At 34.1% G+C, this 22610-nt stretch overlaps 3 protein-coding genes across 7 annotated transcripts; 1 reads left to right on the top strand and 2 right to left on the bottom strand.

The window, feature by feature from the left end:
• Positions 1–28: 28 nt before the first annotated feature.
• LOC108849394 (dihydroceramide fatty acyl 2-hydroxylase FAH1) lies at positions 29–2456 on the bottom strand. The gene is made up of 7 exons (XM_018622942.2): positions 2298–2456; positions 1459–1532; positions 1278–1370; positions 964–1160; positions 741–846; positions 507–653; positions 29–395 (listed from the first exon to the last, which is right to left on the bottom strand). The coding sequence occupies exons 2-7, from the start codon at positions 1507–1509 to the stop codon at positions 276–278; spliced, it is 714 nt and encodes a 237-aa protein (XP_018478444.1). The 5' UTR covers positions 1510–1532; positions 2298–2456; the 3' UTR covers positions 29–275.
• Positions 2457–4302: 1846 nt separating this feature from the next.
• LOC108851471 (uncharacterized) lies at positions 4303–7942 on the top strand. 3 transcript variants are annotated; one of them, XM_057009323.1, is made up of 15 exons: positions 4303–4402; positions 4606–4786; positions 4874–4957; positions 5041–5112; positions 5175–5246; positions 5355–5771; positions 5855–5962; positions 6025–6150; positions 6239–6307; positions 6444–6550; positions 6679–6762; positions 6859–6946; positions 7055–7168; positions 7295–7479; positions 7569–7942. In XM_057009323.1, exons 2-15 carry the CDS (start codon positions 4670–4672, stop codon positions 7828–7830), a joined length of 1905 nt encoding a protein of 634 aa, XP_056865303.1. In that variant the 5' UTR covers positions 4303–4402; positions 4606–4669; the 3' UTR covers positions 7831–7942. The 3 variants fall into 3 exon arrangements, with proteins under 3 accessions (XP_056865303.1, XP_056865304.1, XP_056865305.1); XM_057009324.1 differs by having other exon boundaries at positions 4362–4402; positions 4635–4786; XM_057009325.1 differs by lacking the exon at positions 4303–4402 and having other exon boundaries at positions 4485–4786; positions 5355–5591; positions 5661–5771.
• Positions 7943–7966: 24 nt separating this feature from the next.
• On the bottom strand, positions 7967–10414 carry LOC108834967 (receptor-like cytoplasmic kinase 1). Of its 3 annotated transcripts, XM_057009327.1 has the most exons (8): positions 10288–10414; positions 10055–10170; positions 9717–9955; positions 9481–9607; positions 9121–9385; positions 8862–8994; positions 8544–8630; positions 7967–8409 (listed from the first exon to the last, which is right to left on the bottom strand). In XM_057009327.1, the coding sequence occupies exons 2-8, from the start codon at positions 10134–10136 to the stop codon at positions 8272–8274; spliced, it is 1071 nt and encodes a 356-aa protein (XP_056865307.1). In that variant the 5' UTR covers positions 10137–10170; positions 10288–10414; the 3' UTR covers positions 7967–8271. The 3 variants fall into 3 exon arrangements, with proteins under 3 accessions (XP_056865307.1, XP_056865306.1, XP_018463783.2); XM_057009326.1 differs by lacking the exon at positions 10288–10414 and having other exon boundaries at positions 10055–10281; XM_018608281.2 differs by lacking the exon at positions 10288–10414 and having other exon boundaries at positions 7969–8361; positions 10055–10281.
• Positions 10415–22610: the final 12196 nt, after the last annotated feature.

Genomic DNA, 22610 nt, shown 5'->3' with positions numbered 1-22610 from the left:
AGGCAATTTTTCATGAAAAAGAAAAGAATTGATGAGTAAGATTCAAAAGATATAAGACCCAATACACACATTACATGTTAGTTGATATTTTTGATTGCTTCGCTGAGAAACACACCAAAACTAGTAAACACATGACATAAAAGCATTGATTTACAAAGACAGTGGTTCAAATGAAACCCCAGACAAACATCTCAAAACTCATGAGGGATGATTAATAAATTTAAGATTCAACTGTATTGCAAATAATCTTTTTCGTTTTGCGTTTTAGTACACTACTATTGCTCTCTTTTAGGGGCTTTTGTGGTGGGAAGTGTCCCAAACACTATGTCCCATAGCGACGATGTTATACCAAAACCCTTGTCCTGAATCCTGAAGTGATGGTTCAAATGGTATTTCTGCACAAGTCATATAAAATAGGAAACATAAACTCTCTGTAACCGATAATGTGTGATTAAGTAAGTTCTTAGAACTGGATACAAAAGAGAAAAGAGTTGGCCTTGTTTTACCTTGAGGTTTTTGGTCACTGCTTTAGTTGGTTGGGCATGATGAAGGTAGTAGTGAGTAACATCGTACATCACGTACCCGAGCATGCCGCCTCCAAACAACGCTGGTGTGACTGCAGGAGTAGTGAATAGCTTCACAAGGTTCCAGAACTGGGGACACAAGAAAAGATGTTGACAAGGTTTATTTCTGAAAACAGGAATTATGGTGGGGGGAAATGTAGATGATCAAATGCTTACAGGAAAGCATAAAATAGCTGTTGCAGTAGGAGGAAAGACGAGCCGAAGGTGGTCCATGGGGTGCTTGTGATGGCATCCGTGAAGAAGATAGTGTGCCGTGTTTCCCCTGTAATGGTTCCACAGTAACATTTAGATCACGTCGAGTTGAAGAGGATTCGTAGTGAGTACTATCTACATAAAATGTAACACTGATATAAAAAAAAGTAGAGTTTGTGTGACGAACCAGTAACTCTTGGTCTTTATATGGAAAAGGAACCGGTGGAGAGTATATTCAATAAACGTCCAGATGAATATTCCCAAGGGTATCAATGGGACGATTTCTGGAAGTGAAAGGCCCCTGCTTACTGACATGGAGATGCACCAGAGTGAAACTGGCAACCAAATTACAGGAACCACCCACCATCTTGTAAGGGTCAAGAACTGTTCCATTGAAAACATGTCAGAGAATGGAGATGAGAGGGGTATTGACTGACATGCCCTATTTATTGAAAAAAGTGTATATGGATACTTTAAAAAGGGAGAAAGAAACTTAAATACCTCCCAAAAGTCACTGTGGAAAAACCGAGGGCCTTCCTTTGAAACAATGGGTTGGTGAACCCACTCCTCGTACTCTTCACCAAGATGGCCAACCTGTAGAAACAAGAAACTTTAATTATAGCGTTTATAGATACGAGAACAGAAAATCTTGGGTAAATCCTTAGGAAACAGTAGTAGTTACCTGAAATACAAGGGGCTTGTTAAGATCCACAGTGAATCCCTGAGCAACCATTTTGCAGACCTTTTTTTACTCAACTGAAAAAACAATAGTTGAAAAACACCTTATGTCAGCTTCTTCAACAGGCTAAACATATATAAATAAATGTACAAAATTTTCTTCACTACTTAAAAAAGCATTTGTCTATTATTTGTTATTGCTATGGAATATAATTATCCAAATCACGTATAAAACAATATAACAGGGCTAACTGGCCCCACGACAAAGCCATAAAAAAAAAAAAAGAAATCCTAGCAGAAAAGCAAGTGTTAGGCGAAATCAAACTAGTAATCATTTTTTTAAAAAGACTACAAGATACGATACAGCTTGTATGTGCTTGTCACTCATTCTCTTACAACGACCCCACCGAGCATCAAATATATACAAGCAACTACCCAAAGACGGCAAATCACAAGTTAACATCAAGTAAACAAAAACAAACTAGCTGCCACGTTAAAAACACCAGGTCATGGCTGATTTGGGAAACCAAACCATTGGAGAAAGCTTGTGAACTATATAGCGTAATCGAAGGTTCTTCTCACTGAACCATTCACGTTTCACATTTGAGCATATTGCTTACGCTAAATTTAGCCTTAATCAATGCTTAATCAAGTCTGAGAGGCTAATGATTCCTTGTTGGAACAAATATTTCGATCTATAACTCTTAACACCAAATCAAGAGCTATCCAATTCCAGAAAAAAAAAAACGAAATCTATAAATCGGAAGACGAAAACGAGATACGGATTCAAAACCACGAAGCGACGACGATGAAGGAGGGAGAGAGAGTGTATAAGGGACGGACCTAATTGAGAATGCAGGATCTCAAGGCGACTCTGACGAAGCGACAGCCGTCGGGGGAGACGAGAGAATCGCCGGAGATATTTTTTATTCTCTGTTCTGGTTTGCGTTTGGGGGGAGAGAGTGATTGTTTTTTGGGGGGTGATATATATCTTGTAGAGGGGCTGGATCGAATCTGGGCCGTTGGTTTTGGAGAGAGGCCTTAGATCTCGGAGAGCCAACGAATCTTTGAGTTCAAAAATAAAAAAAAACCAAGGGGCTGTGCCAGCTTGTTTTCTCTTTTGGCTATTTTGCGTATTAGCTGTGAAACGCTCATATGTTTATATGATTCCAAAATTTGCACGTTGTAAAACCAGTTTCACTTTCTCTTTTTCTATTTTTTTTTTTACAAAAGAAAATTCAAAATTCGTTTAAGGATACGAGAACTAGGAAGCTACACATGCTTTTTGTGGCCAAACGATTTTATATTGACCAAATTTTATTGAATGTGTCCACCAAGGCCACATCAAGTATGATATTATTTCAAGATATTTTAATTTGGGCTTACTTCACCTTCGTTTAATCCCGGTGTTTTTAAAACCGGACCGACGACCGAACCAGAAATATTTTGGGTCATGGATTAATGTGGTTCGACCTGGTTCGAATGGGTTCGACCGGGTTTGATGCATTAAACTGAATTTAATAATATTTTGTATATAATATGCATATTTTTAGAAAATAGCAAACTGAAATGTAACAACAAAAATTAAAAATCTAATAGTTCAAATCTAAATCAATAGAAAAAAACACATTTAAAGTTTACTTTTCAGGTCACTATAAATTTTTATCACCTTTGAAAAAAATTATACACATTAGTGCATCGTTGTGACGGTTGTTGATTTTCATTGTGACAGTTGTTGATTTTCTGTATTTGAATTTGGTGGAAATCAAAATTATTGATCATTTTTTTCTATTGCTTAGTATATCGCAAAAGTTTTGCAAAGACATCAAGACATAAAAGTATAAAATATCTTGTGAATTGCAGTCTTGCAGAGACGTAAAAGACTGAAAAAGAAAAAAACTTCAAAATGGCAATACCTTGTGAATTACAGTCCGGTTACAAACTCTATTTTTGTTTCATTTTTAAAACTAATTATTTTATTAATATATTTTTTTTTGTTTTCTCTACGAACCAGGGTTTTTCTGGTTCGTTGGGTCGTCGGTTCCCGGGTTTTTAACGGTTCAATATGGATTTCTAACCGGTTCAATTATAGTTGGGTTTTAGCATTAACCCAACTCGGCTTGGTGTCCGGTTCACGGTTGAACCCGGTCCGACCGTCGGTTTGGTCCGGGTTTAACAACACTGTTTAATCCCCACTTGGAGCTGAAGAGATTAGGTTCAGAACTATAGTTTCACAAGGTAGCAAGCCCATCCGAAATAAATTCGACAATATCTTGTGTTCCTTCGATCGTGTAACTATTTGGTCCAAGTTATTTTGAATTTGATGTAACAAGCTTCGAAAATTAAGCACATATCAGCCAAGACTGAGTCAAGTTAATGTTAGACCAGTCAGCTAACAACACATGATCTGAGGAAATTGGTGTGTCACGTACATCTGAGATACACATAGTATTTAGAATCAATCCAAACTTTATAAAGAAGGAGTTAAGCTCGGAAAGTCGGAATAGAAGACTTGTGAGCATCATTCACACACTAAACACTTGGAATACTTTATGCTAGTCGTATATATTATCATTCAATCAGTTGTAATTTTTACATTCATTGTCTATATTAATCCAGTTCCGTTTAATCACATTTACCAAAGTTTTATTTTTGCGTAACTTTTCCGATGTTCTTAAATTCAAATATTCATTCACAAAATCTTTATTGTAATTTCGGCTCCCAGATTGGCTAATGCAATTAAAAGGGTCTTCTATTAAGTTGTACAAAACCAATCCTAAAATGCACAAGTGATTAAAACAATAAGGACTACGTAAATAAATAAAAATAAATAAGGGGTGTTTCCGTAAATAAGTATAGTTTCAGTTATAAGGGTTTGTTATGTTTTCTCTTCCCCCGCCTCCCTCCCTCTCTTAGCATTCGGTACCAAGCTCCATTTCATTTCAAAGGTGAATCAATCATCTAATTTCAGTTACTAGATTTTGTGTGTTTACGGTGGTTTGATCTGTGGAAAGCTAGATTTTAGGAAAGTCTAAGCCTGACGGATTCTCTTCTACGTTTTGAAGTGTCTTTGTCCTTCACTCCTTTGTTTTGACTCTTGATTTTGACTCTAGTGTAGCGTTTTGGTTAAGAGTGTTTTAATCTTGAGTAGGTGTGCAATAAACATAAACTCTTACGTAGTAGCAGCACCAGTCACATAAGAGTACATTAAGAGGATGGGAGCATCAGAGGCTCTAACTGATCCATCAAGCCTATACGATGCTGGCAACGTCGAATTTTCCGACACGTATACGATGCTTACCGTGAGAAACGCACTTGCATCTGTCCAGAATGTGAGTCTCTTTCCTTCTCTCTCTCTCTCTCCTTTGCTTATGCGTTTGATTGATGCTTTCTGACTGTTGTTGTTTTATTCATACCAGGGGGAATCAGACATTTACGATGAGCTCGTTCAGTCTATGCAGATCAGCAAAGGATCTGATCATGCTATGTGGGCTGATCTTGTGGTGTGTTCCTTTTTTCTTTTTAAGACAAAATCAATTCTTTTTTTTTTTATTAATTCCCTTTTCTTTTGTTTTTTGTTTTGCAGACTATCTTGAATGCTTTATCAGGCTCTGTGGCTTGCATAGATATCACTCACCATCGCAAGCTTCTTTCTTCGGTAAGTTTCTATTACATCTCCCACCTCTTACCTAGGTTTCATCCCAATTGTTAATGTTACAGGTTTTTGGAATGTCACTGTGGGATCTCAAACCTCATGTCATGGATGCATTGGTGGGCCTACTCATATCACTGGTAACACAACTACTCAAACAGTGACTCTCTCATGCTTGTACTATTATTTAATCTACAAAGAGGAGCTAGACAATTCTTTTTGTTTTTTTTTGTCTTTTTCATTAACAGGCTGCTACTAGTGGGAAGTATCTGGACTCTTGTCTGAATATGCTCATAGGCCACTTCGTGCCACCGCGTTGGGTGATGGATAGACTTTCGCAACGCCGTGTTATCGACCAGAAGATAGACGTTCTTTCTCGAGTTCACGAAGCCCTTCTCAAAATCTCTCTTTTGGTTCCTCTTGCTCCCTCGAGATTACTGCCCATGCTCGCTCAGCAGATGCCCAAAATGAACAAAAAAGACAATGTGAGTCTTTTTTTTTATCTTTGGTTAATTTCATATGTGCTTGCGATAAACTGTTTTATCCTCTTCCAGGTGGTAGTGATGTATGTGGAGAACTTATTCAAGTTGGAGAGCAGCCCGATCGGGCAAGTTGGTGGCAGCATGATTTTTATGATGGTGATGGAGAGGCTGAGAGATTTGGATGTGAGTAAAGAATATGATTTATACAAGTGAAGACGTTAAGTAACTTGGTTAGTGATTGGTATGCTGGTGTTATATCCTTGTAGTTGGAGATTGATTGGGATCATATTCTGCAAGATGACTCTAGTAGAGGCATGTTTGATATGGAACTTGAAGATGTAGTTGAAGAAGACACTATGAATGAAGGAGAAGAGGTAACGCTTAGTGTTTTTTTTGACTATATTACAGTTTGGGATTTGATGTATATCTAATGCAGCTTCCAGTGGGATCGCTGAATCAGAATACATGGGGTGGAAATGTAGTTTTCGAGTCTTTGGACAAATTGATGGTCATATCTTTTGATCATCTTGAATCATGTAACCTTGCTGGTCGTTTGGATCAGGTATGACACCAAATCTATGCTTTGTTGTTTCATGTGCGCATGAATCTTTGTTTTGCTGATTCTGGTTTTAATGTGGGGGTTTGAGTAGGTGTTTGAAAAGCTCTTCGGGTCATTTGAGAACTTCATTCTGAATACATACAAATCAAAAGTTTCGCAGGTAGGCCACATAGCTGTATCACTTTTAAATATATTTCTGGAATACTATTAATTATTCTAGACTTTTAGCGAACTCTGGTTCACAGTCCACATGAGATGGCTAATTTTCGGACTCACGTTTGCATTCTCATCTGCAGTTTCTGATGTTCTATGCATGTTCACTGGATCCTGAAAACTGTGGTGTGAAATTTGCGAGTAAGCTGATGGACATTTTTCTCTCCACCAACAAGCCTCGACCTACTAGGCAAGTTGTTTCACTTTCTCCTCTCCTTAGTCAAACGTTTCTCATTCTCTGCATTATATACACTCATTTATTGTTCTAATGACAACTTGGGTGTGGTTTTGTTTCTCCCCCGTTCCTTTTTACAACAGGATGAGTGCGGTTGCTTATCTAGCTAGCTACTTGGCTCGTGGAAAGTTTTTGCCTGTTTCCTATGTGGCTACCATGTTAAAAAGGTTCAAAGCGATTGCTAAATACGTCACAATTTGATTGAAAAGCTTTCAGTTTGTTGCAACACTGATTGTTTTGCGTTTGATGTCTTATACTTTTAGGTTGGTAGATGTGTGCGCGGATTACTGTAGAACTTGCAATGATGATATTAGGCCTGAAGCACATCAGATTTTCTACTCCGGATGCCAGGTAACAAAAATTTTACCACGTTCATAACGTTACTGTCTTATCCTCTCAATTATATTCTTTAGCATTTGTTTTAAACTCGTAACTGATTATGTTCTGTGAACAACACAGGCGATCATGTATGTGCTCTGCTTCCGGATGAGATCCATCCTAAACGTTCCTCTCTTTCGGTCCCAGCTTATACCATTGGAGTCAATCTTAATGCACAAACTAAATCCATTGATGGTGAGCTTTATACTTTAATCTCCATTACTTTACCTATAAGCACAAGTGTTGTTTGGAACTGTTCCAAAGTATCAAACGCATAATAAGCTTTTTGCAACCAATTCTGTTTTTTTTTTGGGAGAATAGGTATGCCTTCCATCTGTAGTTGCAGAGTTCCTTAAGCAAGCTAAAGCAGGTGGCATGTTCGTAGTCTCAGACTCGTTCATTTTTGATGACTTACTTGAGTCTGAGCTTTCTCGTGCTTTCGGCGGGTGTGAGAGGCTTGATACATTCTTCCCCTTTGACCCTTGCTTGCTGAAAAGCTCTAACAGGTTCACTATCTTTGAACACTTCCGCTTATTGTTATCTTAAATGTTGGTTTCGTGCTCTTTATTGAATCTGTTTGTGCGTTGTCTTAAAGCTATATCTCCCCGAATTTCATCTACTGGTCGATGGTGAGACCGACATATGAGGAAGATGACGATGATGATGAGGACGATGCTGAGATAATTGTGAACGGGGATGAGGAGAGTGATGAAGAGGAGGAGGGTGATGTTGATTACGCCATGAACAAGATGTCCATAACACCTAAGCACTCTTTCAAGAACAAGATGGAAAGAGAAAGACTTCTGAAAATGCCTTCCATGATCAGACCTTCCATTAGTCCTCCTCAATCCTTTTGAGTTTCTTTTTGGATGGTGGTGAGGGTCTCAATACGCATTTTTGTAGCAATATCTAAACCTGATTGACTCGGAACTTTCTGGTATATGAAAACCAATGTTTGTTTGTCTTAAATGCATACGCCGGGGTATAGTGCTTTAGGACTGGAGAGCAATGTTCGAGAAAGAATCATTATGTAACTCATTTCAAAAAAATGATTTGCAAAACTCCAAAATAACACTAACCATAATCTAAAAGTTGTTCTTACAAGGGAAAAATCAGACAATAATATAAAAAATAGATAAAATATGAGAGATATAGAGTGATATACATTGTTTAAATCATTAATGGAAGAGAATTAGTAGAATAAAAGATGATAAAAAGCATAAACGCAAAAGAAATAAAGCGAAACATAAGTAAGCAAGCACATTATAACGTTAATACCCTGATATAAAAGTGGACTCTCAAAGAGTTTGAAGTGCCTTCACCACGTTGCTCATGTCTGGTCTTAACTTTGCCTCATCTTTCACGCAGCATGCAGCCACCACAGCTAACTGAACATCATACATCACACCATATATATGATCAAACTTGATCTTCAACTGTTTCAAAGATCATAAAGATGAATGCAGAGACCAACAATCACTTCTTTGTTTGTAATCTCAGCAGAGAACTATTCATTCTAAGTTATACCAAAGTGAAACCTTTTGATGCTCCTATATATGAAAGAAACTACCTGGGTAACAGCTTTGCGAGGGTAATCTCCGAGTAGTCTTGCATCAACGCATTCCTTCACTTTGTCTTTGCTTAGTTTATGAGTTGCCTAAGACAACCACACAAAAATGTATTTAATTATTTACCATTGAGTGAACAAATATTTTCATTTTAGGAAATATTCAGAGTATATAGTCAATTATATTCTTGATTTTTTCCAGCTTCTTTGGTTGTTTTTTGACATCCATAGTTTCAATCTTTCAGTTTTTATAGGTCTCTTTTTGGAGCATAATAGCATATACTGGAATCAGAAGCAGAGAAGACTGAACTAAAACATTACCCATCTCACTAGACTTTGTCGTCCATGCGGTAAGGTATGATCATCTGGTCTACGACCTGTAAGGAGCTCCAGCAGAACAACTCCAAAACTGTACACATCGCTCTTTTTGGTGAACATTCCCGCTATTATATACCTGAAACACAACCGAAATGATTCGGCAGTGAGTAGAGATGCTAAGAAGAACAATGATAAAAAGAAAAGTGAATGCATTAGTTACTGTCCGAATAATAAAAATGTTATCTAAAAGAAGGGCATTTACTCGGGAGGTTTATACTTAAGGGCTTCTAGTCCGCGCGAACAATATGGGCGGACAGTCACGGGAGAGGCTTGATCAGACGGATCGAAATCAGCAATCTTGGCAACATGATCATCAAAGAGAAGTATGTTGCTGGATTTGATGTCACGGTGGATAACCTCAGGGTCCACCTGTCCATGCAAATACTCAAGTCCTTTGGCTGCGCCAACAGCGATTTTGACTCTCTGATGCCACGTCAGAGAAGGACCTTGCAGTGCTCCTGCGACACCTGCACAGAAAGAGACAAACCATGTTCATTATTAGCTTCAAGATATTCAAAGTATTTTGAATAACTGATCCATATCAAAAGGAAATGGTTCTCACCATGAAGAATATCATGAAGAGATCCATTAGGAGCATACTCATAAGCCAGAACACGGAGAGGGCCATCAACACAGTAACCCACAAGTGCAATAACATTGTCGTGTCGCAATCTCGAAACCATTGATATCTAAGTGTTGAAAACTTCCAATGTCAGTAACAAAAAAAAAAAAAAAAAAAAAGTGGTGTGATTTACACACATATATATTAGGGTGGCATACATTGTAGCATATATATACCTTGGAAATAAATTCTTGATATGGCTGCTTACTAGGGTCAAGTTTCTTGATGAAAGCTGCCTTACCGCTTTTAAGAACACCGTAAAACGCTTTTCCATATGAACCCTCACCCTCATCCTCACCGATCAAAGCCTTTGGACCAAAGTTATTGGTTATATCTCTCAGTTCATCCACTGGAATGGCTGCTACAGCAATATCATTCGTCTGAACTACTGACTGATCAGCGCTTTGATTGTGACCTTAACAATCCCATTAACCCAGTGCATGAATAAGGCTAAATGATTGGACACTAAGAAAACACTGACAAGCAATGCAGTTGAGATAAGAACCAGAGCTACCTGCTGGTTTGTGCGGTTGCATTGGTCTGGAGTCAGAAGATTCAAGAAAATCATTACTCCCGCACCAACTGAAACAGCTCATTGCGCTCTTTTCTCACACGAGTTAGCTAACAAAGCTGCAACATTAATTGTGCGCGGCAGAAGACAAAGTCTCAGCAACACAGTTCCGGAAAATCTAGCAAAAGGGAATTTCGTACAGGGGGAAGAAGAGAAAGGAAGGCATAGCATTTTACCTATGGCTACAAAAAACAATTCGACAGTAGAGAGAAAGAGAGATTTTCTCTGCTAAGCTTCGATGGGTTTTACCCTGTTCCTGTAGATGATCGTCAACACGTTTTTACCACTCTTGGTAAACTTGCTTGGTCAAGAGTCGAGTTAGTCAAATACCCAAATTACCCCTTAAATATATTAAGAGTTACTGTCAAGATAAATACCCAAGACAGCCAAAATATCTTTTATTTTTCTTGCTCGCTGGTTTTGAAATAATTTGTCCATCCTTTGACTTTGAGTGGTTTACTTCGTCACTAACCTAGGCCTGGGCATCCGGGTCTTCGGGTCGGATTCGGGTCGGGTCTTGTCGGATCCAGGTCTTTCGGGTCCTCGGAAATTAGACCCATATGAGTATTTATAATTTTCGGGTCGATTCCAGGTCGGATCTTGTCGGGTCCGGGTAGGTTCGGGTCTAGAATTTTAGTACCCGTAAAACACATATAATATTCGGGTATTGTTCGAATCCGGGTCGGTTCGAGTATATAAAACCCCAAAAAACTCGTAATACCCAAACTAGATCCGAAAACTCGAAAAGTACCCAAAAAACCGTAAAAATACCCGAATATTTACCTAAAATCAGACCTGAGAACTCAAAAAATATCTGAATACCCAAATTATATTTTCTGAAATTCTAAAATTACACTCAAAATTTGAAATTATACCCGAAAATACGAACCTAAAATTTTTAAAAAGATTAGAAATACCAAAAATATACCCAATCACCCAAATATACCCAATATATAAAATAAATCTCGGGTATTTCGGGTACTCGATCGGGTCTCGGGTCGGGTCTGGATCTTACCCAAGACCCGCGGGTCCAAAATAAAAAGACACATATGAGTACTTATAATTTTTCGGGTCGGTTCCAGATCGAGTATTTTCGGGTCGATTCCGGATCGGGTCCTCGGGTCCGGGTAAAATACCCAGGCCTACACTACCTTTTTGATCTACCTGGTTTTTACTTCGGTGTTTTTCTTTATGTATTTATTTGGCATGTGGGTCTGAAATTAAAGGTAGATTATAATTTATAACTAGATTTTGATACGTGATTCGAAAGTGCGGAATTATTTTTCTATTAATAATACTAGATTTTGACCCGCGTTTTAAAAACGCGGGATTATTTATTTTTAAATATTTAATTTTATGATATAAAATTTAATCATAAATTTTATATAATGCATTTTGAAACAATATTAAATAGTTATTTCTAAAAAAGTATTTAAAAGTTGATTTATATGTTTTAGGATGATCAATATCTAAAAAATGTTAACTTTTTGAAAATAATTATTATTTTTTTGCAAAATTTAAATCGAAAACAAAGTTCATATACTAAATCGTTTAATAGGAAACAGAGAATTAAATGTACGGATTCAGATCATATTAAAAAACTGATAGATTTATTGAACCTTAATTATAGATTTACTTAGGAAAATTTGCTCCTATATACATACTTTTTTGGCCAACCCCTCTATACATACAAAATTTTCAATTTCACTATCTAAAAACACATTCTCTCTCCTCATTTTCTTTCATATCTCTGTCCAACCTCTAACCAAAAATCTAATTACTTTTTCTGGTTATTTGGCAAATAAGTTATTTTATGTATCTGTTTGAATATTTTCAGATCTATTTTTTTGTAATGCAAAAAATTTTGTAATCATATTTTGAAATATGTGCAGAATCGGTTATAGATTGTTGCTTAAAACTATTTTACGCATTTTTAAAAAATAAAAGAAACTTACATTAGTGAGTAGAATGTAATTATAAATAACTCAAATAACTAAGAACATAATCTTATGAGTAATTATGTTTTAATAGTATAGATATATGTGTATTGCATAAATTAAAATAGTGAATGATCCCATTAGATATATCTTTGGCACTGACATAAACTTTTTTTAAAGAAATTAATAAATGTTTTGGGATAGAAAAAAATATGTTATGACATGGATGTATGAATAAACTATATATAATCTCACAGTTGCAAAAAACGTTAAAGTGTATATAATCTCTATCATATAATTTATTTTGAATAAAAATACTTCACCTATTTAAATAATAACTGATCTACTATAAGATTTGTTGTGATTCATTATGGTAACAAAATCTTTCTTTGGTAAATATTTAGGAATTATTATGTATAATTCGTATTTATTGATTTAGCATAAAAATATAGTTTTTTGGTCAAAAATAATTAATGTTGTTAGATAAATATATGAATGGCACAAAGTTGTAAATATGATTGAAAACTAATGGCAGAATCCTAATAGGGATTCTGCTTTAATAGTATAGATACTTGGGTTCACCCCTAAAGTGAACATTTAGGTTCACCCAACCAATAGGATTTCGTTATTTCATATTCAGCATCTTTTAAAAAAGGAAACAATATATTGTCAAATTTTATTATGTTTTTAAAATAAAACATAAATAGAAAATAATAGTAGTCGTAAAAAAGTTTTTTTTTAAATACCGTCAGCAAAACACTAAACCCTAAACTCTAACCCTAAATCATAAACCTTAAATCCATGGTAAACCCTTGGATAAATCATAAACCGTAGGATTTATAATTTATCCAAGCATTTTGGATTTACCAAGGGTTTAGGATTTACCCAGGGGTTTAGGATTTATAATTTAGGATTTAGGATTTAGTGTTTGGCTGACGGTATTAAAAATATGTTTTTCTAAAACGTATTTTTTGCAATTAATATTAATTTTTATTTTTTAGTTTAAAAATATTAATATAATTTGATAATATTTTTTTTTTTTTTAAAAGATACTGAATATGAAATAATAAAATTCTATTGGTTGGGTGAACCTAAAGGTTGGTGAACCCAATAATTTCTCTTTTTAAAGAGAGAAGAAACATAGGCAGAATTTGGAAAAGGAAACAAACATTTAATCCAGAAAAGAAGAATTTACACAGATGTTTTTCACGTCTCTCGGATCAGTTCTTTTGGAGAAACATCACATCTAATCTATTAAAAGTGAAGTACAAATTTAAATTAACCCTTAATTCATTTTAATATTTACTGTTTGTGCCACTGAACTAATAATAACTATCTCTTTTAAATAATATATTTTTATTATCATAATAAAAACAAATATCCGACGATTCAGTAATAGAAAATATCACATATATTTTTCTCTGGGACCTACATGTTCAATTTCTTCGCAAACACTAATGTTTATACACCAATAACTACCCAATACATTATTTGAACACTTATTCCATCATCGAACAAACCTATTATTCAAAATCAACACTATCAAAATCATATGTGTATAAAATTTAGTGAATAGCTTAGGATTTTACATCAGGAACTTAGTACCCGTTTTGTGTTGCGATTTTACATCATACACATTGACAAACGTGTTATATAATAATAATAATAATAATAAACCGGTTATAAATGTGTAGAAAATACTATTCGACCATGTTTGTTAGACCACCAGCCTGAATTAGATAACACTAATAATTTTTTTCTTTTCATATGATGTTAACAGAATTGATCCGAATATCTTTACTTTATTCGTTTTAAAGTAACAAATGGTGAAACCATTTCAAAACAAATCTTCCACATAAATCAAACTGCAAATTATGTAATATATAGAAAACAAATTCAAAAACAAATCTCTCCTGTATATTTTTCTATAATTAATACAACTACAATGCCATATATAACTGATCCAGTAACATAGCCTCAACAGTAAGCTAAATAATGCAAGTTCAACCATTAAAATGTTGTTTTTTGAAATGTTCTTCTATTTTCTAATATAAATGTAACACCCGAGCGTCCGCTCGGGTCAAATTCTAGTACTATTTTAAAAGAGAGCAAATTCTTAATAAAACAACAAGCACGAGACTGATTTTTTTTCCTAAAAAAGCAAGTGTATCAGAGAAAAACAAAATTGCAGAGACAAAAGAAAAAGGAGGAATATTAAAAAAAAAAAAAAGAGACAAAAACCAAACAGACAGTGACCAAATATGAAAAACAATTTTTTTTCGAACGGGGATAAAGCAAACACATAAATAGTTTACATTGGCAATTATGTTGAAATCGACTCTGAAATTATGGGGTGGAATGGTGAACTGAGAAAAAATGTACAGAAGAAGGATTGGCGTGGTATCAATAGATCATTTAGAGAGGTGTCATTTAACAGTTGTGTTGTTTCAGAAGGAGACGATTCGGGAAAAACTAAAAACATGAAACATGACTTGATATACATCGATCAATTAGAGAGGCGTCATTTAAGAGATGTGTTGTTTGAGAAAGTGACGATTCGGGAAAATCTGCCAAATGAGACAGTTATATTAGATGACGTGAACAGAAGAGTTTTATATCCCTTAGATCATAAAAACAAATAAACTACACCGTAGGATTTTAGTTTTTTTTCCTATAAAAAAAGGATGACGTCAAATTCAGTTTGCTATTATATATAGATTATTAATCCATTTATTAGGTTATAATAAACATGACAAATCTATCTGTTCAACCCGTTTATATTCGAAAAATATTTTTTGACATGTAACAAATGAACACATTACATGAAGTTTAATTTATTGTCGTATATATAAAAAATGAATTTGTGACCCGTACACTATATAACAAATGAAATTTTTGACATGTATATATACTAAACTTACTTTAATGTTTCGATCGTATAGAAAACAAAATATGACAAAATATATAAATAAAGCAATATTGAATAAATCTAATTATAGTTGGATATGGTAGGCGAAAATACTGATTTGGAATGTATATACTAAACAATAATTTGTTTCTATTTATTTTGTTTCAAATTAATAGATAATATTCACTTAAAACAATATGAAAAACCAAATAAATTGTGTTACCATTTTAAAATCTCTGCATAGTAATATTCATTTTATTAGATTATATACTTAATAACACCAATTTTTATTCTGATAATATTAAGATTATTTTCATATTTGTTTGAGGGCAAATCTCGTCATAATTAGAAGGATAATTGATAAAAAGAAGAAATATTTTTAAATCTATACTATTAAGAAGGAATATTCTTAGTGATTGTTGATTGTTGATTTGAACATTATTCTCAGACACTCTAGTAAGCTTATGGAGAATAAAAGAAGCCTTGGATGCATAGAGAGATTAGAGTTTAGAGATTTCATAGATATTATATATTTTAGAGTTGAAGTTTTCTTATGTTTGTTTTTGAAAATAATTGTTTGATTTAGTTCTATTGAACTATGTTTGGATTTGAAGGTTTATGAGACCATTTGATGATTCCATTAAGATAGAACATTCGTTAGACTCAACGTTTATCCTTAATTTGATTAAATTGACGATACCAAACTCATTCGTTTTGGGATGAAGGTAGAATATTTTTCAAGATAATCATCGGATCATCAAGAAAATATGTCTAAAAAGTCTCATGTATCTCCAAACCTAATTCTCAGGAACAAGATGCATCTATTAACCAAGCTTGATTTGAATATAATTTTACATTCAATTCAAAAAGGGGGTAAAATATTCTTTCATAGTTTGTCACTTTATTATGCACTAAGCATAATCATTTCATCTCCAGACAATTTACATTTCTGAAGTCATGTTTTGTTCTCTTGCGCCCTTTTCTGTCTGATTTATATGTAAATTGTTGATTTAATAAGGTTCCTTAAAAGCATATTGCTTTGATTTTCAGACAGCTTCTGGCTGAAGTTTGGGTTGTTGGCTTATTGCGCTTTAGTTACTGTCTCTTTGGAGTTTAGACAGTTTGATGTGAAAATTTTCAAAGAATTATTTTTAAACAGAAAAAAAAAATTCATAATGACACATGTGTTTCCTTCTCGAGTCTATATATATGAAGGTAAAATTTGACTTGCAGGCTACATAAGTTAAAAACACACATATATATATATATATATTCACATAACACAAATTTGCACATTAATCATGCAAAAGTCATACCATGGGATGTTTTCTTTTAAGCAAAATTTCCAAATATGCATAAATGTGTAATAATTTTTACGAAAGCAAATGTATGAGGTTTTGTTTGTTGGTCTGTTGAAACAAGTCTATAATAATGCTCCATACAAGTTTAGTGGCTTCATCACACACACACACACACACATATACATCAAACTGAATTTTTTTATTAAAACTACTAATCAACCCTGAATTAAAAAAAAACCTTAAATATAAATAACATATGAAATCTTTACAGCATCCGCAAATATTCAGGTATAAAATGAAATATATGTTTTTTCTAATCATAGAAAATAACAGATTGTATTTACAGGAATACAAGATAATGAAATGTTTCCATATGGGAACTGCACCAAAAGTTATATGCATTGTGAGTTAGGTCACACCCATACAACTGAGCGATGTCGTGTGTCCATGTCTGTGTATAGAAAGGTATGGTACATATGTTTGGTGTGAGTGAAGATTATATAACTCAAATCATTTATAGGGAATGTATTGATGAGAAACATCCCACATCGGAAATATAAGAATTATTCTACTACTATATAAAGGGTTAGGGCCAATCCACTAATTGTCAATTGGTTTTAAGTTGGAAGCCCATAATAAACCCGAATCTAACATGGTATCAGAGCGATAAGATCATTTGACCTAATTTACTACAACTACTACTACACCAATGTTGGACCCTCTGTGGATATTATTCCCACATTGTCCACGCTTCAGACCTAGATGTCTGAGCGTGAGGGAGGGTATTGATGAGAAACATCCCACATCGGAAATATAAGAATTATTCTACTACTATATAAAGGGTTAAGGCCAATCCATTAATTGCCAATTGGTTTTAAGTTGGAAGCCCATAATAAACCTGAATCTAACAGAATGGTTGCAAGAAAGTTTCATTGGAAAAGAGAGTGAAGTATGATGCATTTTTTCTTCATCTTCATGGGTATGTGATCAATACAGTATGAAAAGGATTTCTTTGATTAGCTACAGGCCACTTCCCTTTTTAATTAATTAAACACCACCATTACTGTTATATTGATCCAAAAGAAGCAATTTACGGTTTTAGTAGTGCTCAGAACAAAACTCCGATTTTGATATATATGACTACGCCATATTTTGCTTGATATAGCATTCATCTTTAGACAAATATATCACATTCTGGCTGTCCCAGTATATTTTCAGTTTTATAGCTAATTTCATTTTTCTTGCCAAACTAATAGTTTTATTTTGGTGCTAATAACGCTTTTCTAGCTTGATTTTTTTCTTTTTTCTTTTTTCTTATAACCTATTCTATAGTTATTATGTGGTTTGACCCCATTGGATAGAGAAAGAGACGTTGATAAAAGAAGAAAATATAATTTGACCAACTCGCTATATCTTTTTGATAGATCATATACTGCGATCATACAACTAGTCAGCGGTTCATTTGTTTTTTGGTTGGTTCATTAACTTTTCTGATTGGTTTTTCTGGTTTTTGGTTTTGATCCTGATCGCATGTGATCATCGCATGTGATCAGTTGTCTTTGTGCTGTAAGCCTGTAAGGTTAAGTCATATATAAAATGGAAATTTAGAGTAAAAAAAAAAACTAATCAGCGATGAAAATCTATAATTTGACTGAGATTTAAATTAAAGATTTTTAAGATGTTTAGTTATTTTGACTAACGAATCCATTATATGACATGATTATTAATATATTTTGATTAACGGATCCGTTATTTTATGGAAACGATCATCTTCTACTCTTCTTTATGATTAATCAAATCGTATTCGATGTTGTCATATGACGTAATGGAAAAATTGAATTTGTGGTACGTCTTTTATAAGTTCAATTGTTAATCTCATGGCGAGTGATATCCACAAACTTTAATCCCACTCATAATTATTATCTGCATATATATGAATATTATATGATCGATACTATATATAATATATGCATGAGTAGCCTATCAAAGTTGGAGGCTTCTTTTCTATCCATGCCTGACTTTACACCTCTATCATGCCCATGCATGGGTCCCTCCCTCCACCTCACTCTCATTCCTTAAAACAATAGGAACAGAAGAAAGAGATGTGATGTGGTTGAACAAAAAAAAAAGAGATGTGAAAATGAAGCAAAGCAAGAAGAACACAATTGTGACTTGTGGCAAAAACAGGGCTTTTCATTTGACTTTTTGTTAACTTTTATTTCATTCCATATAGTGGTATAGAAAGAGACACTTGTGCTTTTCCTTTCATTGATTGTGTGATTTCAATATCATTGCTGCATCAATTTCCCATTTATGGAGTAAACCCATGTTTTGTTTTTGGTTTACCTTGTATTGTGTAAATGGAGATGATAATGAAGCTTGATTAGCTATGATGTATGCTTTGTTGCTGTTATTTAGCTTTTAAATATAGACTACACAGCAAGTAATTTATATATAACGCTTAGTGGATTCTTAGTTGCTGTATTTAGTTTAATAAAATACTTACATAACATGCAGAGAATTTTTTTTACAGAATATACAGATTAATACGTCATTTGTCATAGTTATACCATGTAGTCATGTAGATCTTGTAGTGATTGCAGAAAAAGTCATGTTCAAAGAAAATAGATCTCTGATTTCGTTCCAACTCTGATCAAGCATTGTACACTTTGCAACTTATTAAGATTATAATGATATTGTCTTGGTGATAATTAGATTTAACGAGTGGTACGATCACCAACTTTCATATCTCCACTAGATGTTATATGATGATTATATATATCTAGATGAAGGTTCGTCCAGTTCATAAGCATAAAATTTAGGGTTGTGAAATCAGTTTTAATTCAACTGATCATAATAAACACTAATTAGTCTAAGATCATCTCTGACCCACCCATATTTTTGCCTCTATAATAGTATTTAGAGTCAAAATCATTTAGAGACAAAATCACTCCAACCCATCAATATTTTTACCTCTAAAATAAAAATTACTATTTTTCCTCTATTTATAGAAGAAGAAATAGTATTCCTCTATATTTTAGAGAAATACATTAGAGTAAAACTCATCTCTACTATAAAATTTTTCTATTTTTAAAATAAAAATAAAAAATATACATTGGAGATGGTCTAAATATTTGGAAATATAACATTAGTTTTATAATCTTTTAAAGTTTTTCGTTCTAACCTCAACTCCATAAATTTTGGTATCTCGAAAGCCCCGTATGTGCAATTTTCCTTTGGCAAACAAAAACATGGTTTGTAACAAAGACACACATAATTGAAACTAACAAAAACATGAAACTTTATACGTATATAATTCACGTATGAAACGAGATACATGCTCAGATCTATACATCCATTTGTATGGAGCTCTGAGAAGATGAATATAAATAGTGGAAAGGGAAAAGAAAAGAAAACATTGAAAATTTGGGAAATCAAGCAATGTAAGCACTAAGCAGTGTGAGACATGGGAACAAGAGTAAGTGGACTTGGCCCAGTGGGGTACTCTTATGCTCCATGCCTCTTGCTAAAAATAAAAAGTTGACACCAAAAATAAATATATATTAATAAAGCCAATTATTATTTTGTAAAGATAGATATTGTCAAATTTAAAGCTTTGACATTCTTTTTTTCTCCAGCAACCAAACTACGCACTCTAATTATACTTTTTTATTTCCTTATTATGAAAGCATCCAAAGCCTTTTAGGAAAGAGCACTGCATAATGCATAATGTGTTATATATGGGTCCTATATCACTTTCAGAGGATTCAAGCCGAGGGAACATAGAACAGTCGAAATGCAAACTGCCGACTCCTTAATTATTAGGGCCAGTATATTATTAAGCTACAGAATGTGGTCGTTTATATGAATGCGTTATCCTAGATTTATCATGTGTTTTTTTTAGAATTAGATTTATCATGTGTTGAGAATATCCTTCCACGATAAAATTCTATGAGTCCATTTTCAGTAAACAAATAAGCTCATATTTAACATATATAATCACTTAAACATATATTGGTTTAAATCAGGTTTTGAAAACTCTTATTCGTTTCTGTTATTCCATTTTCACTTTTCAGGAAAAAACAAGCTGATATATATGATTGAATTACAAAATACTACATCTGAGATCAAACTTCGATCAACTCTTCTTTCTTATATGTCACTCTTTAATTTGCTCTTATAATTTATTGTAAAACAAACATACTTGTTATAAAGGTATATCCGTGTATATATATACTTTCTTTTGATTTTGATTTTGATTTTAATTACATGTGGCTATTGTATATTTGTATTACGTATGTAAATCTGTAAATACTTTTTTATGGTAAAAAATCTGTAAATACTTTATTCAGCATTTGTTAAGTTTGTTAAACATAAACTGATAAAAAAGATTAAGTATGACGTATTTTCACTTTTTTCTTAAGTTAAATTAATCTACGAGATCAAGATATATGTTAATTCCGTAGTTATGTTCGTAGCAAAAATTAGGTATATACCATTCAACAGTTAGGTTAAGTGAAATTCTTTTAACCAAGTCCAAACCATTTTAACATTTTTTTCATTTCTATATTAGCCGTGGATATTAAGCAATCAAAACCGAATAGTAGGTTTAGCCCAAAAACTTCCTTTCACCGTCGTAGTTCATACATAGACTTAGTGTCGCATGCTGCGAAATAAACTCAAAACTAAAGAAAAACGTGTTGAGTGGCGCGAGAAGAAACCTCGTAGTCAATATGTTAAGTGGGTTTTTGTGAAAAGAATAGAACTTGAAAAGAATATATATTTGGGTGTATTCAACAGAGAAAAAGTATTAGTAGCTGTATTTAAAAAAAAAAAATAACAAACGTTAACCAGTCCAGAATAGAAGAAAAAGGCGTATAGGTGCCTACGTGGGAATATCTGCCATGTAGAAAATCGAAGCGCATGCACAAAGTTGGACTCATGATGAGACCTCACATGTCATTTAATTTTTATTACTCTTTTTTTTTTCTTTTTGCCATCTAAAATATTATTATAAACGATGAAATATTTTACAAAGAGGTCCAAACTGGTCCAGAGTTATATTAAAATCGCAAGAACCCAAACAAACAAACGAGCTACAAGTCTAACACGGAAAAAACCCGAGACCCAAACATCACTGATCACACACGACACCTCATCTCCACGTGTTGACGCTGCAACACCGAAGATACGCATGGAAACCGCAGAAGCTTCACCGTCTCGAAACGGCAAGTGCTCGCCGCCGGAACCGTAAAACCGTCACTTCACCGGTAACTGGAATCACCAACTCCGTTTCAATTGGGGTCGATGCTGAACCAAACATAACCACAAACTCCGGAATCACCGGGACAAAGTCACACGACCGCCGAAACCACCTCCAACAACTGTATTAGAGGTATAGGTTGCGGCGTCATTCACATAGGTCTGATCTTCAGAGGTACTCGATCGGGAAACACCACGATCTCCTCCGAATTCGACCTCCTATCACCAGAACAAAACTTCTTAACCTCAGCTCGATCGCATCCATGAGAACCGAAAACCGGCGACCAATATCGACGACGATACGACACAGCCCCAGAATCAAAAGCTAGCAACAACTAGTGGAAGGTCCACCGTTTCCTGGAAAAACTAGAGCGGTCCACCACCGAATAAACAGATGCATGGCCGATATCTAATAAAAAGCAGAGAAAAGAGTAGATATAAATGATGGCCGGACCGGTGGCGGTTAGGAGAGCCGAATCCGCCGGCTGGAGACAGGATTCTCCGGTTAAAAACGGTTAGAGAAAAGGCAGAGAAAAAGACTTAGAAAGAGAAAAAAAATTTCGCCTCCTCAAATGCATTTATTATTATTATTATTATTTTATTTTTTTTCACTCTCTCTTTCTCTTTATTAATTACGTATATTCTATATAAAAATACTTTTATCTTCTCCCCCTGATATTAATAGGGCAATTGTCCAAATACGTATATCGTATTTATAAGAAGCTATCCCTTGGTCTGGACATTGATTCTGTACAAATCAGTATTTTACATGAACAAACGCAGAATTTACTTAACAATGCCACACATGTCGACTACCTTTTAATCCTTGACAACACGAACGATCAAAGTTAAATCGAATCCGTACCATACTACTTAAAACTGACTGAAATTGTATACGTAACATTGAAAGCCTTGTCAAATTATTTAAGCCTCAAAAATAATAATACAAAAAAAAATACAATATAGCCGAAAAATGATGATACTTCTATATAGAAAACATTTTTCCTACAATTCATAACTCTCACGTTCTAAAAAAAGAGAGAAATTCATAACTGTTAAAAGGAAAAAATAGAGGCCCTTCACGCTTCTCA

Source organism: Raphanus sativus, chromosome 4 (assembly GCF_000801105.2).
Source record: "Raphanus sativus cultivar WK10039 chromosome 4, ASM80110v3, whole genome shotgun sequence".
NCBI lineage: Eukaryota > Viridiplantae > Streptophyta > Magnoliopsida > Brassicales > Brassicaceae > Raphanus > Raphanus sativus.
This window is presented reverse-complemented; position numbering and strand designations above follow the sequence as displayed.

Bases quoted from the DNA above. Each gene is read 5' to 3' on its own strand.
- LOC108849394 (XM_018622942.2), bottom strand. From the start codon at position 1,509: ATGGTTGCTCAGGGATTCACTGTGGATCTTAACAAGCCCCTTGTATTT. The intron at 1,161-1,277 runs GTATTTAAGTTT...TCAATGGAACAG, and splicing joins TCCACAGTGACTTTTGGGAG to TTCTTGACCCTTACAAGATG. The intron at 396-506 runs GTAAAACAAGGC...TGACTTGTGCAG, and splicing joins CAGTGACCAAAAACCTCAAG to AAATACCATTTGAACCATCA.
- LOC108851471 (XM_057009323.1), top strand. From the start codon at position 4,670: ATGGGAGCATCAGAGGCTCTAACTGATCCATCAAGCCTATACGATGCT. The intron at 6,308-6,443 runs GTAGGCCACATA...TCTCATCTGCAG, and splicing joins ACAAATCAAAAGTTTCGCAG to TTTCTGATGTTCTATGCATG. The intron at 6,763-6,858 runs GTTCAAAGCGAT...TTATACTTTTAG, and splicing joins GTGGCTACCATGTTAAAAAG to GTTGGTAGATGTGTGCGCGG.
- LOC108834967 (XM_057009327.1), bottom strand. From the start codon at position 10,136: ATGAGCTGTTTCAGTTGGTGCGGGAGTAATGATTTTCTTGAATCTTCT. The intron at 9,956-10,054 runs GTAGCTCTGGTT...GGGATTGTTAAG, and splicing joins GCAACCGCACAAACCAGCAG to GTCACAATCAAAGCGCTGAT. The intron at 9,608-9,716 runs GTATATATATGC...TTCAACACTTAG, and splicing joins ATCAAGAATTTATTTCCAAG to ATATCAATGGTTTCGAGATT.